A 13221-nucleotide genomic window follows, 5' to 3' on the forward strand; every position below is an offset into this window, starting at 1 on the left:
TCTCCCTGGAGAGCTTCCTTGGGAGCAGGGTGTGAGTGATGAAACAAGGCTCAGGTGGGAGACAAAGGTGCCTCCGTAGCTGGGCTTGCTCAGGCTCAGGCACCCACACAGGGGCATGCATGTGAGAGCCACAGCGACGAGCCTGGGGGGCTTCCTGTTTGCCCACCCAAGCCCTGATCGGTCGTGGAAAGGAACAGCCCTTTTGAGGGACTGTATTGCACAGAGCCGTGATTTATTTATAGCAGCCCTGAGGCCTTTGTGAGGTCTGGTGGTGTCACTGTGCCTGGGCAGACGAGCCTGAGCCTCTGTGTCAGAAACCTCTGGCCTGATAAGGGTCTTCTCCCCTAAGGTGGGGTCCTCCCGGAGGGGTTTTGGCAGGTGAGACAGCGCAGCTGGGTAGCACAATAGAGTAATGATAATTATTTAACACTTACTTTGCAGACCCAATACGCTAGGTGCCTCACGCTGACTGGCTTTTTGCTTTAGAAGTCTGGCTGGGAGTCCCGAATTAAATAAATGCATTAACAATAATTCCTTTCAACAAAAAGGGCAAAAATAGGAGGGTTAGCGCAGGATAATGAGACAGGATATCGTCTGTCGCAAGTCAACAGCACAGCATGGTTTACCAATCTGCACTGCAGAGATGCATAGTCAGGGAGGCCTTGCTGCCAGCTCTCTGGGCTCCCAGTAAGACCCACAGCGACCTGTGCTTTTCATATTTGAGTTCAGATTTTTAGAAAAGAGCTTTTTCTTCACAGGGATGGCTTGAGATACTTTTATTCAGCATCAAGCTGTGCATCTCGGAAATCCAGATAAATGGCATCTGAGTCTCCTGTAAAATCAAAGACCAAATGTTAATACATACAAACTCACCGACCTATGTCTAATACCTGGCTCTTCCTAACACCCACGTACCTGCCCATCCAGGTAAACTGCCTCAGACCACAGCAGCAACTCGATGGAGGCCTGGATGTTAGGGTAACACAGTGCTTAAGAAGACTAGACTCTCTTTTAGAGATAAACAGTGAAGTATTTACAAATGAAATGACATAATATATATAGGATTTGCTTCAAAACAACCCAGCAAGGGAGGGAGGCATTGAAAGTACAGAAAAATCAGGATCAGCTACGAGTTGGTAATCGCTGAATCTGGATGACGGTTCATGTATGTTAACTGTGCTATTCTCTCTACTTCTGCTTGAAAATGGATTTTTTCCTTTTTTATTTAATTTTATTTTTTAATTGAAGTATAGTTGATTTACATGAAAATGTTTTTTTGGGTTTTTTTTTTTTTTGCTGTACGCGGACCTCTCACTGCTGTGGCCTCTCCCGTTGCGGAGCACAGGCTCTGGACGCGCAGGCTGGGCGGCCATGGCTCACGGGCCCAGTAGCTCTGCGGCATGTGGGATCCTCCCAGACCGGGGCACGAACCCGTGTCCCCTGCATCGGCAGGCAGACTCTCAACCACTGCGCCACCAGGGAAGCCCCCCATGAAAATGTTTTCAATGAAAAGTTAAAAATAAGCACTGGCCTCTGGAGTCAGATCACCTGCTGTTTACCAGCTAGGATGCCCTTGACAAGACTCCGTCTGTATCCATTTATTCATATGTCAAATGGGGATAATTAATGAACACCAATACTGTCACAGTTACCATGGCTGTGTGACAGCTTGCCCCCAAATGAAATACAGTGACATCTGTTTTGCCCATGAATCTGCAACTTGGCTGGGACTCGGTGGGGACAGCCCACCTTGGTTCCACGTATTACCCCCTGGGGGTGGCTCAAAGGCAGGCTCTGATGCCTGGCTACTGGCTGAGACCTTATCTCTCGTTCATTGGCTATTGTGGGCCAGAAAACACTCAAGTGGCCCCTCAAATGGCCTGGGCTTTCTCACACAGAGTGGCCGGGTTGCAGGGGAGCCTTCGGAAAGAGGTGAATCCTACTTAAGACCCAGCCTTGGAAGCCACATGGCAGCAACCTGCCACAGTCCATTGGCCAGAGCAGCCACAAGCTTGCCCAGGTTCAAGCAGAAGGGGCACAGACAGGGAATGTCTCGACGGGAGCAGAAGGTTCTGGAAGACACAGGGAATCAGAAATACTGCTCTGACCATTTGGAGACAATACAAACTTCCACCTCGGCTGAGTCTGAGCAGGCAGTGCCCACCTACTGTCCTGACCTCGTTATGTCCCCACCACCCACGCTGTAGCTCAGCTTTGTCCCCAGGGGGCTGAGCTGCCTCTTGGAGTGGCACGGAGTGCAAACTGCAGCGGCTTGTCCTCGTGGATCATGAGATCATTTTAGCAGTTTTTGTTTTTGTTTGTTTTGTAAACTAAAGAAAAATGGGAACTATTAGCCTGCCTCACTGACTGACAGTTTCAAAGGCCATGGGCTCCGTGTCACTGGAGCTGGACTAGGTGGTGAGGCCCTTTGTTGGCTGAAGCTGTATGGACAACCTGCCTTTAGGAGGGTGCTTTCCTGCAAACACCAAGTTCATACTCACCTCCCTCCTCTGCGGATTTTTCCACGCCCAGCTGGGAACAAACTGTCTCCCTGACGGTTTTCTTTGGTTTGTTTAGTCTTTGTGCAGACCATGGGCTTGCACTTGGATCTTCTGGCTTCCAGCGCCCGGCTGTGGCACCCTGGTCGGCTGCCTACCCTGTGTTCAGCTTCACCTGGAAAATCAGGATCCCGTCTTCTAAGGATTCCCCGGGAGAATTAACGCACCAAGGGCCTGGCACAAAGCCGCATTCCAGGGCCTCGTGCAGGGTCCAGTGTCTGGAAGTGGGGCTCCATCGAACAGTTTGGTGCTCTCAGCACGCCCAGACCCTGCCTGCCTTCCTTCCGGGGGCCCCCTCTCTGCCCGCCTCCTTCTCCTGACCTCCCTTCCCCCCCCCACCCCCGCCCCTGCCCCCAGCCTAGCCCTTAGACGCTCTCGCCGCCCCCCACCCCGCCCCCTCGCCCCGTCTCTCCATAGCATTTATCACAATCTGCAATTCTTGGCTTAAGGGCCCTAGGGTGTTAGGCCCGCCCCTCCATACCCCGCAGAGCGCCGGCACGTAGTTGGCGCCCCACAAATTTGCGGGGGTGAACGGACGGAAGTAGGCGCGGCTGCTGAATGAGGGCGCGCGCAGGGGCCGCAGAGGCCGGGCCAGCGTTGGGGGACGCGGCCAGGTCGGGGTGGCTCTGCAGGAGGGGGTAGCCTCTGCGTGGGAGGGGTCCTCAGGGGCAGGGGCCGGCAGGGGGCGCGCGCGGGGCGGGGCGGGGCCGCACCTGTGCTGCGGGGCCAGGGAAGGAGAACGGGGTGGGGGGGTGGGGTAACAGGGCCCCGGAGCAGCTGCGCGCCCCGCCCCGCGGGCTCCTCCCCGCCGCCGCGGCCCCCCGGCTGCTGCCCCAATGCGCTGCGCCGGGAGCCGGGGCCGAGTCGCCGCCGCAGCTGCAGGGGCGCCCGGGCCGGGTGACGACGCCGCCGCGTGCGCCCCTCCCAGGCCCTGCCGGCCGCATGGAGCCCCCGGAGGGCGCCAGCCCGGGAGGTGAGTGCGGCCCCAGCCCCCGGGAGCCCACGAGCTGCGCCTTCCCCGCAGCGGCCCGCAGCCCCTTCCCCCTGGGCCCACACATCGGCCACGCCCCGGGGCCGTGAAGACCCACCGGCAGCTCCGAGTCCCCCTGCGCCGGGCCGAAGCGGGGGGAGCCTAGTGCGCCGCGCCCGGGAAGACGAGCGGGGGCACCGCCCGGAACGGCCCCAGCGCTGGGCGGGGGGCGCACGGACCGCGTCCCCGCCCCCTCGTCCTCCGCGCTCCCGACCCGGGCAGCGGTGTCTGGCGCGCTCCTGAGTGGTTGGCCCAGAGCTTGGTCCTGAGCCCCCTCCCAGCGGAGCCGGGGATCTGGAAGATGGGGCGTGCCAGGGCCAGAGTCGGGATCCAGGTCAGCGAGGCGTGGGGGGGATGCTGCCCTCCTAGCGGCGCGTCTGCTTTGTTCGGCCCAGCCAAGCCTCCCTGGGGGTAGGGCGGGGAGGCCGCGGCCGGGATCCTCGGGGCACCAGGCTGAGATAGGGGCTCAGAGCCGGGGGGGTGGGGGGTGCACCTGGCTCCGCCTGCGGGGGCTCCCACGCCGGCAGGGGTTGCTGGCTGCCGGGGCGAGGCCCAGGAGCTTACACATCTGGGAGGGCTGGTGTGCACGGAGTGACCCCTCCTCACGGCCCCTGCCATTTGTCGGGACGGTAGAGATGTACCGGGGGCCTCTCCCCTAGGAGTCTGGCCCTACTCTGGCCCTGGCCTGGTGGGAGGGAAACCTTTCCTAGGACAGGTTCCTAGGAACCCCTCAGGAACCTTTCAGGAGGGGTGTCCTGTGCCATCGGCCTCGGAACTTGGATGCAAACTGCCGGTCTCCTCCACCCACCCGGCCAGGCCCCAGATGCACCCGGGGTTCCCTGGAGGTCCCATACCAGGGAGCCACTCCCTGGCCACATAGGGGTCCGCTGGGGGTCCCCTAGCCACACCAGTGGCCTGCTCCAGAGACCACATAGGGGTCCGCTGGGGGTCCCCTAGCCACACCAGTGGCCTGCTCCAGAGACCAAAATGGGTTCACCTACTGCTCTGTCTGCAGACTGAGTTGGGTAGGTGCATTCCAGACGGCTGTCTAGGGGCCCATGTCACGCTCCCTCCGAGCACCACCAGAGACACTCAGGGGCTAGTGGGTGTGGGTTTTCTTTGTTTTGTTGTTTGTGGGAGGGATTCAGCTTTTTCTTCCCATTGGCAGTACGAGGACCCCGGGGCTTCCGGGTAGCGCCTTTGCGAGGATTTCATGGGGCAGGTTTGGAGAGCAAGGGCTGGGGATGCCGGCAAAGCAGCCAGGCCCCTCTGAGCTCCGTGTCCCCTTCTCTCAGTGGAGGCCCCGCCTTGCCTGCAGAGAGAGGGAGCAGAGGGCAGGCCTGAGGGAGAGGAGCTTAACGACCCTTCAGTTTCTGAACGTCACTTACTGGAGCCCCAGAGACCTAACTCATTCAGTGCTCCAGGAACCTCCTCTGCGCAGGCACCGTGGTGGGGCTGGGCCACAGCAGCGGGAGGTGGGCTTCACACGCTTCTTACCCCGTAGCCACGTCCTGCCCACATGGGGGCGTCACGCGTAGGTAGCTGTGACTGTCATTTTCTGAGTTCGCTGACTTTTTGGAACTTACTCTGGAGAGAGGGGCACACACACAAGTAGAGACAACAGTATGGTAAAGTCCCCCCCCCCCGCCCCTCACCGCCTGCACCCACCTTCCTTCAGTAGTAATTTGTAGCCAATCTAGACATATTGTTTCATCCTTAAGTATCTCTGAAATTACCTCTAAAAGATAAGGTTTTTATAATTAAAACAGCATTTTTGCACCTAAACGAATTAACAGTAATTTCTTAATATCAAAGTGCACAGACATGGAGGGGAGAGGACGGGGTGCACTTCTCGAAGGTGCCTTTGGGAGACCAAGTCTCTAGCCCACCTACCTCCAAGTCTGTCTGACTGGGAGAGAGAGGCCTGGGCCCTGCCCTGCGGGGGCTGAGCCTAGATGGGGCCCACCCGGCATCCTCAAAATGCTCCAAGGAGGAGCACTGACTCCAGGGACAGGGGCTGGGGGAAACGGGGGACGATGCCCATCCCTCCCTCCCTGCAGCCATGCTGGTTTTTATGCTATTCATTCATTCACTTCATTATTTCACTCATTCGCGTTGGGTGTGTGCAGAGCACCTCCTCCATGCTTGGGGCAAAACCCTGGGCACACAGCAGGGAACTTGAGATTTGGGCCAAGTTCTTGGCACGAATGTGCTGGAAAATAGGTCAGCAGCGTAGCACAGGGTAACACTATCATATGCGTTCATACCAGGCCTTGGGCCCCCAGTTCCAGTCTCCCCACGCGGGTGCTGCTTCCGCAGGGCAGGGCAGCAGGCCCCCTGCAGGGGCCAGGGGCTTCACTCCCTCACTGGGGGCTCTGCCAGGCTGCTAGCCCACTGCTGACCCTGGGGCGTCAGAAACACCGCTCACCTTTGCCCTGGCCTGGGCAACCCTGGGGTCTGCTGAACCCACCCAGCCTACGGCTTGGCCCGGCTGCCAAGGACCCCTGCCCTTGTGCCTGCCTGTGTGATCGGTCACTCCTCTGCTTCACACCCCAGGAAGAGCAGGGGGTCTCACTCGTGAAGAACTTCTCCCTTCTTCCTACAAGGGCTTATCGAGAGGGTATCAGACAGACCCAGGTGATTCCTAGCACAGCCGCTTAGTGACTCTGGGGTGGGGTCTCGGGCTCGTTCATTCAACCAGCATTTGTGGTGCACCTACTGTGCACAAGGACCAAGCAAAGGTCCTGCTCCCTTCACATCCTTCCAGCCAGAAGATCAGTGTCCTTGATGCCAAAAGTTGCAACTTCTGCTTTTTCTTCCTCTCCCACACAGCTTTGACACAGGCCAGGACACCAGGATTTACAAAATAAAGACCAGACCACTGCCAAAGGGAGACGAAAAGAATAAGAAAGTAGACACAAGGTGACTTTAAAAGTTCACCGTTACCATTTTCCATTGGCTCTGTGACACCATCGACTAGATGGTTTGCTGTGTCAGGGATGCTGAAATTTGATAAAATGTGCTTCTTACAATGAGTACAAAAGGCCACTGTGCCTGTAGGGGCTGGGGGTCTGTCCTGGGCTGTCTGGGACCCCTGGATCCTAGGATCTATAATGAGGCATATCTGCATACACAGCCCCCTGACCCAAGGCCGGATGGGGAAGGAGGTCCTGCTTCCTTGCCCTGCCCCCACCTCAGCACCTGTGGACTGCCTCCTTCCCACCTGGACTGCATCCCATCCCACAAACATGCAGGTAGAGGCTGTCCCACTCAGCTCGGAACCCTCCCAGCTCAGAGAGCAGCCAGAGGTGTCTCCCCACCGGTGTCCCCCTGCCCTCACCCACCCCGGCCACCCCTCAGGGCCTTTGATGGTGCTGTCTCCCCAGCTATCACCCAGCTCCCACCCTCCTTCAGACCTGTCCCCAAAGCGGGACCACAGCCCCCAGGGCTCCCCAGCCCTGCCCCACCAGAAGAGGGCAGGAATCCCCTATTTTGTCCATCCGAGTCCGGCTCAGGAATCTGCCGGATGCACAGGTGAATAGCGCTTTCTTTTCTAGATAAGGTGAGAGCGGGCCATTATGAGCAGAGACTCCCGCCTCTGCCCCACCTTTTATGCTAAGTCCCCTTCCACCCGGTCAGGGCCTAGCTTCCCTGCGGGCGCAAGGTCAGGGTCTCCCCTCCCTCTGCTGGCCGGCAGGTGGTGGCCGAGAGCTCCCGCTCGACAAGCTGAACCCCTCGGTGTTACTGGCCAAGACTCACTGTCCCTTCCTCGTGGCTGGTTGTGACACCAGCTGGAAAACATATTGCTGGCACTCTGCCTGGCACAGAAAACCATGAGCCACTGTCATTCTTGTTATTAACCCAGAGCCACCTGCCCCGCTGGGAGGCTCCAGAGAGATGGCAGCACCTAGCTGCGGCCCCCAGCCAGCCAGGCACCCACCACGATGGGACACGTGTGGAAGCAGAGCCGGACACTCCAGGCACGCGTGCGCCCTTGGGGAGGGGGACCCGGGCCGCTGTGCCGCCCCGCCTTGAGGAAGCAGAACACTCCTGCAGAGAGCAAAGGTCCCCAAGGGCTTCCTGGGCCTTCGACCCTCAGCAGGGGTTCTGATGTTCGGGAGAGGTTCCCCGCCCACCCCCAGCTCCGGTGCCCTCTGGTCGGGAAGGTGTCCTTGCTGGGCTGGGCGGGCCGGGACACCAGGGGGTGTAACCCTACCCTCCAAGGATGCTCAGACACCACGTTCCAAATGCGGCAGCAAGGTGGAAACCAGATCCCCAGCCCCAGTCCAGCGGGCCAGCCCTGGGCCCTGAGTGATGACACAGCACAGGGCAGAGCCAGGCTGGCCCTGCCAGTTGGCAGGCCCACCTCCCCTCAGCCACGCCTCCCAGGGAGCGGTTCCCTCCTAGAAGCCAGGGGCGACCCAGCCAGCTCTGCAGCTGCAAATCCCACCCAGCCAGGGACCCTCCAGACCCACGCGGCCCGCCAGGCTGCTGGCCACACAGGCCCAGCCCTCACCGGCAGCTGTTGGCACTGGGCCCCCCTGCTGGGCCCCCCGTTGGCAGCTGCTCCTGTGGCTTCGGCGCTGGACCCCTGGGATGGGCGGCCACACTGATGAGGGAGCGGGAGGGCATTCCTCACTCTTTACTGAGCACCGGTTCAGCTGGGGGTCAGCTGGGGGCAGGTGGGGTCTCTGTCGCGGGGGGGGGGGCTCAGGAGAGAGCAGCAGTGGGGACGCCAGGGAGCCAGGGGTCCCGTTGCCTCAGGGCATGTGCCGGCCAGATGACTGGGACCCCTGGCTGTGTGGGGCAGAGGGCCCTGGAACACTCGGGAGGAGCTGGTAGGAGGTGTGGATGGAGCAGTCTGCCCTGGTGACAGCAAGCACTCCGTGGGGTGGAGGGCCCGCCCCTGGGTGGCACAGTCTCCACCAAGCAGATCCCCAAAGGGCCTCGCCTCTCACCCGACAAAAAGTTACATGAAATGAGCCATTACATAAAAACAAGAATTGCATAGGAAACACCCTGGAGTAACATTCCCAGTCCGGAGGTGTGGTCGGTGGGGAGGGGTTGCTGTGGCCACTGTCCTCGTTTCATCTGAGAACGTGTTATGTGGATTCAAACACAACACGGGACAGACACGTGAGCCGGGGCCATTCTGGATTAAAGGGCGCCAAAGGGCAAGCAAATGCAGAACCGCCCACCCGCCCGTAGGTTGGACCAGAAAGTGGAGACAGGTGATAGTATTGGCGTCTTGGGGTCTCCGACAGGACCAGCAAGTGTCCCCGCGAGACCCGTGGTCATTCCTGCTCAAGTAATCAGGGCAAAGGGTCTGGAAATCAGGGTTACAGGGAAGGGCAGCATCCTCAGAGAAGCCCTCTGCCCCTTGTCTGGCTTCCTCACCCAAGGTCACCCCTGGCCACTGCGATCACTGCCCACAGCCTCAAGGGAGGGCTCGATGGGCCAGGTTCTCAAGTCCTCCCAGCCTGCGTCCTGGGGGTGGCGGTGGGAGACCGCAGTCCCCTCCCGGGTAATGCTCTCTCTGTTGCAGGGGTAGTTAAGGAGGTCGAGGTGCCAAGGGCTGCCCTGGGCACCCCCGTTCCTGGGACGGGGACCAGCAACCACTCACCTGTGGCCGAGGAGGAGGTGGGCGTCCCAGTACCGGCACCGGGTCTCTTGCAGGTCACGGAGAGGCGGCGTAAGTACAGCCCACCTGTCCCAGCGTGCTCCCTGGGACCAGGGGCGGGTCCCTGGGCCTCGGGTGCGCCCCAGGGAGCAGGTGCCGGCGATGGGTCAGCCCCACCTCGTTCCCACCGCACTGGCCTTCACCTGGCCCCGCTGACACACCCCTCTGCCCCCAGAGCCCCTGAGCAGCGTCTCGTCCCTGGAGGTACACTTCGACCTCCTGGACCTCACCGAGCTGACTGACATGTCCGACCAGGAGCTGGCCGAGGTCTTCGCCGACTCGGATGACGAGAACCTGGCCAGCGACTCGCCCGCAGGTGGGGCTGCTGCCGGGGTCTGGAGGGGTTTGCGGGAGGTCCTGGGGCCTCAGGCCACCCAGCACCGCTCCCTGGAGACCCATTTTGGAAAATGATTTCCTTTCTGACGCGTGTTGAAGTGTTTGTCGACACGGCACCATGTCACTCACCATTTCTGCACTTCACACACCTGTCTGCCAGCTCTCACTCACCATTTCTGCACTTCACACACCTATCTGCCAGCTCTCAGGGATTTCTCTACCCCTCCTGAATTTCACTTTTCAAATGCGAACGTAAGGCCACAGCCACAGTCCCACTGAAAGCAGAATTCACTACTTGGGTTTAATCCCAAGTAGGCAGAGCACGAAGGGGGTGGTGTTCACCAGTCCTAGCCCCTCCTCAGCTCAGTTCCCGGGAAGCGGCTGGAGCCCGCAGGCCGCAGAAACGGCACGGGAGCTGCCAGGGGTATGGGGGCCCAGGGACCCTCCCCCCTCCCGGCTCACTGCCCATGCAGGCGGGGTGGGGGTGGGGGGGGAGTGGCACCTGCTCCGGGCCAGGCTCACCCCCAAGGGCAGGCGCCTCAGCCGCACGGGGACCCGCCTGGGGACAACAGGAAAGCCCCTGGCCGGGCCGCACCCAGACCCACGTGTACACATTGCCGGTGCCCAGGGGACCCCAACGTGTGGTCCGACGCCATGCTGGAGGCACACACGGGCCCAGCCCAGTAGCTGAAGGAGTGACCTGGGACCCCAAGCCACACTGACCCCAGCCTGTGTTCCCACCAGGCCTACACCCGCTGCCCAGGGCCGGCTGTCTGCGCTCCCCCTCCTGGACACGCACCAGGGCCGAGCAGAACCGTGAGAAGCAGCCCTTTGGTGACCCCGAGCGGCAGCCTGCCGTTGTGGACACGTTTCTCACCGTGGAGAGGCCCAAGGAGGACTAGGCCGGCTGGCCCGGGGCCGAGGCGGGGCAGGTCCGGGCGGCCGTGGCCCCATGGACGCTGCCCGCCCCACGTGGCGCCTCTGCATAAGCACAGCCCAGTGGCCTTACGTCCAGCTCTTCCTGGTCGCTGGATCAGGGACCAGGCCCAGGGATGAGACGAGACTTCTGCCTGTAGGAATGGTATTCTTGTCTGTCACCAGACTCCCGGCTAGGGGTGCGGTGAGCAGGGATCTGCCCGTGAGAGGCGCTCTGCAACCCCCCGGGGGTCTCGGGGCGCCAGTCTTGAACGGCAGTGCCAAGCTCCAGCCCGCGGGACACCCTGCTGCCCTAACCGCCTTGATTCCAACCCTGCGCCCCTCCTGCCGCCCAGGAAGTGTCAGCACCAGAGCCCCCAGACCCTAACACCCTGCTTGTCGTGAGCCCTGCCTGAGAGCCAGACCCACCTCCTGAGCTCGGCACACCAAATACGTCACGACTGCCTCAGACCGCCGGGCAGGGCAGGGGCAGGCGGGGTTCGCCCCCCACCCCCGGTCCTTGCCATGACAGTCCCCGCGGCCCACCAGACACACGCACACACACGCGTGCAGCAGCCCGAGGGGCGTGGGGACGTGAAGGGACCTGGGCACAGCGCCTGGCCCCCAATTCCGGGGTGCCAGACTCGGCTGCTCCGGACGCTGCTTACATACTAAGGGATGGAACCGGCTTCCAGTCAGACAGCGAGTCCAAGAACAGTTTTAAAATAAACGTGTAAGCTTGCTTTTAGTCCCCAAGGCCACCTGCCCTGACCCCTTCTCCACTGAAACATTTCTGGGGAAGGAAAACAGGCCTGGGCACATGCTGGGCCCACGGGGCGTGGCTACAGCACGTCCCGCCAGGAAAAGGGTCGCCCTATGCGCCAGGAGGGGCACGTGAGGGGCAGCAACAGGGAGGTGTCTTCCAGACACAACCAAGAATTTCACTTAAAAGGGATCCCGTGAGGGCAGCCGTGCCCCCCCGCCCCCCAGTCTTCCCCCGGGCCGAGTTCCCATCCTTCTCGCTATGGCTTCTGCAGATCTCATTTCCAAACAGCAGGATTAAAACGGCACCCTGTCCTAAGTCTCGCCGACCAGTCTCTTCCTTTCCAGCTGACGTGGGAGCTCAGGCGTGCGGGCCGGGGGTGGCTGCTCCAGGGGCCTCCAGGAGCTCCACGCTCTGGCCCTCCCCCAGCTAAAGCCACTGGGAGTTCCACTGTGACATGCCCTGGGCTCTTATTTGGGTCACATCTCAGGGCCAAGCGCCCTGGCTCTCGAGGCATTAAAGAAGCGAAGACCCTGCCTCCACAAGCCCAGGCTGGAAGAGGCAGAGGTACTCCCGAGAGGCTCTTCCCAGCCTGGGGCAGGTTCCTGGGGAGGCAGCCGCCAGGCAGGGTCCGCCTGTGAGCAGAAGACCAAGGATGAAGCCTAAACCCTGACCGTTTTAACCACCATGAGACGCAGGCCGCGTGCCCCGTGCCGGGCGGTTCCTCCTGCGGGGCTGAGCCTCCCTAACCCGAGATCCTTGGCCAGGCATCGGCCCAGGTGGGGCGATGGCCCAGACAGGGTGCGAGGTGAAGGGGGGGCTGAGGAGACTGGAGGGGGTGCAGGCACGGGGCACGCAGGCAGGGGCGCTGTCCCCAGGGGCGTGCCCTGGACCCGGGGAGGGGCTGCACCCAGTCTCCCAAGGAACAGACCCCCAGGCTCAGGACAACGTGAGTCCTTCCTGGGGTCAAGGAGAGCACCCCACCTCCACCAGAAGAAGCCCCAGGACAGGCCCCTGCAGGACGCGAGGCAGCTCAACACACGGAGGCTGAGCGTTCAAGGCTGCGTCACAGGGCGAACCCCGGAGATCTCAGAAATTCAGCAATACACATTTCACAAGCAACGAAGTTGAACGTGTTTGTCCCAAGCTGGAAACTCTATTTTTGAGGCAAACATAGCAAACGATTTGGCAAATTTCATCGCTGAGGCCCAGCGTGTGGCCATGGCTGGGGCAGCAGCGGCGGGCGCGTGGGGCGGCGCCCCTGCTCTCGCAGTCAGCCCGCATCACCCACCGCAAGGCAGCAGCTGCTGCTGCTGTCACCATTCTGACGACTGACGCGCTGGCCGTGTTCTGGGGACCCGCGGGGCCATTTCCACTAACCCCGACTCCCCGGGGCTGGGCCCTGGTCTCGCTCCAGGACCAACCGCGGAATGGAAGGCTCAGCCCTAGAGCTTAGCTACGGCCCCCGGTGGCTGTCCTACCACGCGGAGCAACCCAGAGCCCCCTCTCCTGGACCCTAACAACACGGGCCGCGAGGAACACAGCTTCCCGGAGACGCAGGGTTGGCAAGGCCCCGACCCTGAGAACAGGGGTGGCTCCGCTGGGGCAGCCCTCAGGCTCAGCCCCCACAGACACCCGCGTGTGGAAGTGGCGAGGCCCCTCCGTAAGGACTGACTGGTCTTCCAGCACCCTGACAGCTGCGTGCTGGGCGCCTGGCTAGTGTCCTCCTTTCCTCAATTCCGAACCTCACCAGACCTGGAGGATTTCTGAACTGGGCCAAAAGCCCCCGCCCCGTCTCTCCCCAGGGCAGGTGAGGTGACCAGCACCGATGTCCCCGCGCTGGGCAGCTCTCCCCGGCAGATGAGCCCACCACCCACCTCGGGGGAGGCCCAGGGGGGTCCTACACGCAGGCCCCCAGGGGGCAGGTGCGTTTCGGCCA

At 61.3% G+C, this 13221-nt stretch overlaps 1 protein-coding gene and 1 long non-coding RNA gene across 2 annotated transcripts; one reads left to right on the forward strand and one right to left on the reverse strand.

Moving 5' to 3' along the window:
* Positions 1 to 230: 230 nt before the first annotated feature.
* On the reverse strand, positions 231 to 2682 carry LOC307178728. The gene is made up of 3 exons (XR_013825270.1): positions 2502 to 2682; positions 916 to 966; positions 231 to 832 (listed from the first exon to the last, which is right to left on the reverse strand). It is a non-coding gene; the product is annotated as an uncharacterized lncRNA (long non-coding RNA).
* Positions 2683 to 3321: 639 nt separating this feature from the next.
* Positions 3322 to 12334, forward strand: DBNDD1 (dysbindin domain containing 1). The gene is made up of 4 exons (XM_079907205.1): positions 3322 to 3531; positions 9134 to 9280; positions 9444 to 9584; positions 10349 to 12334. The coding sequence occupies exons 1-4, from the start codon at positions 3501 to 3503 to the stop codon at positions 10504 to 10506; spliced, it is 477 nt and encodes a 158-aa protein (XP_079763331.1). The 5' UTR covers positions 3322 to 3500; the 3' UTR covers positions 10507 to 12334.
* The last annotated feature ends 887 nt before the right edge of the window (positions 12335 to 13221 follow it).

This window comes from Stenella coeruleoalba, assembly GCF_951394435.1.
Source record: "Stenella coeruleoalba genome assembly, chromosome: 20".
Taxonomy (NCBI): Eukaryota; Metazoa; Chordata; class Mammalia; order Artiodactyla; family Delphinidae; genus Stenella; species Stenella coeruleoalba.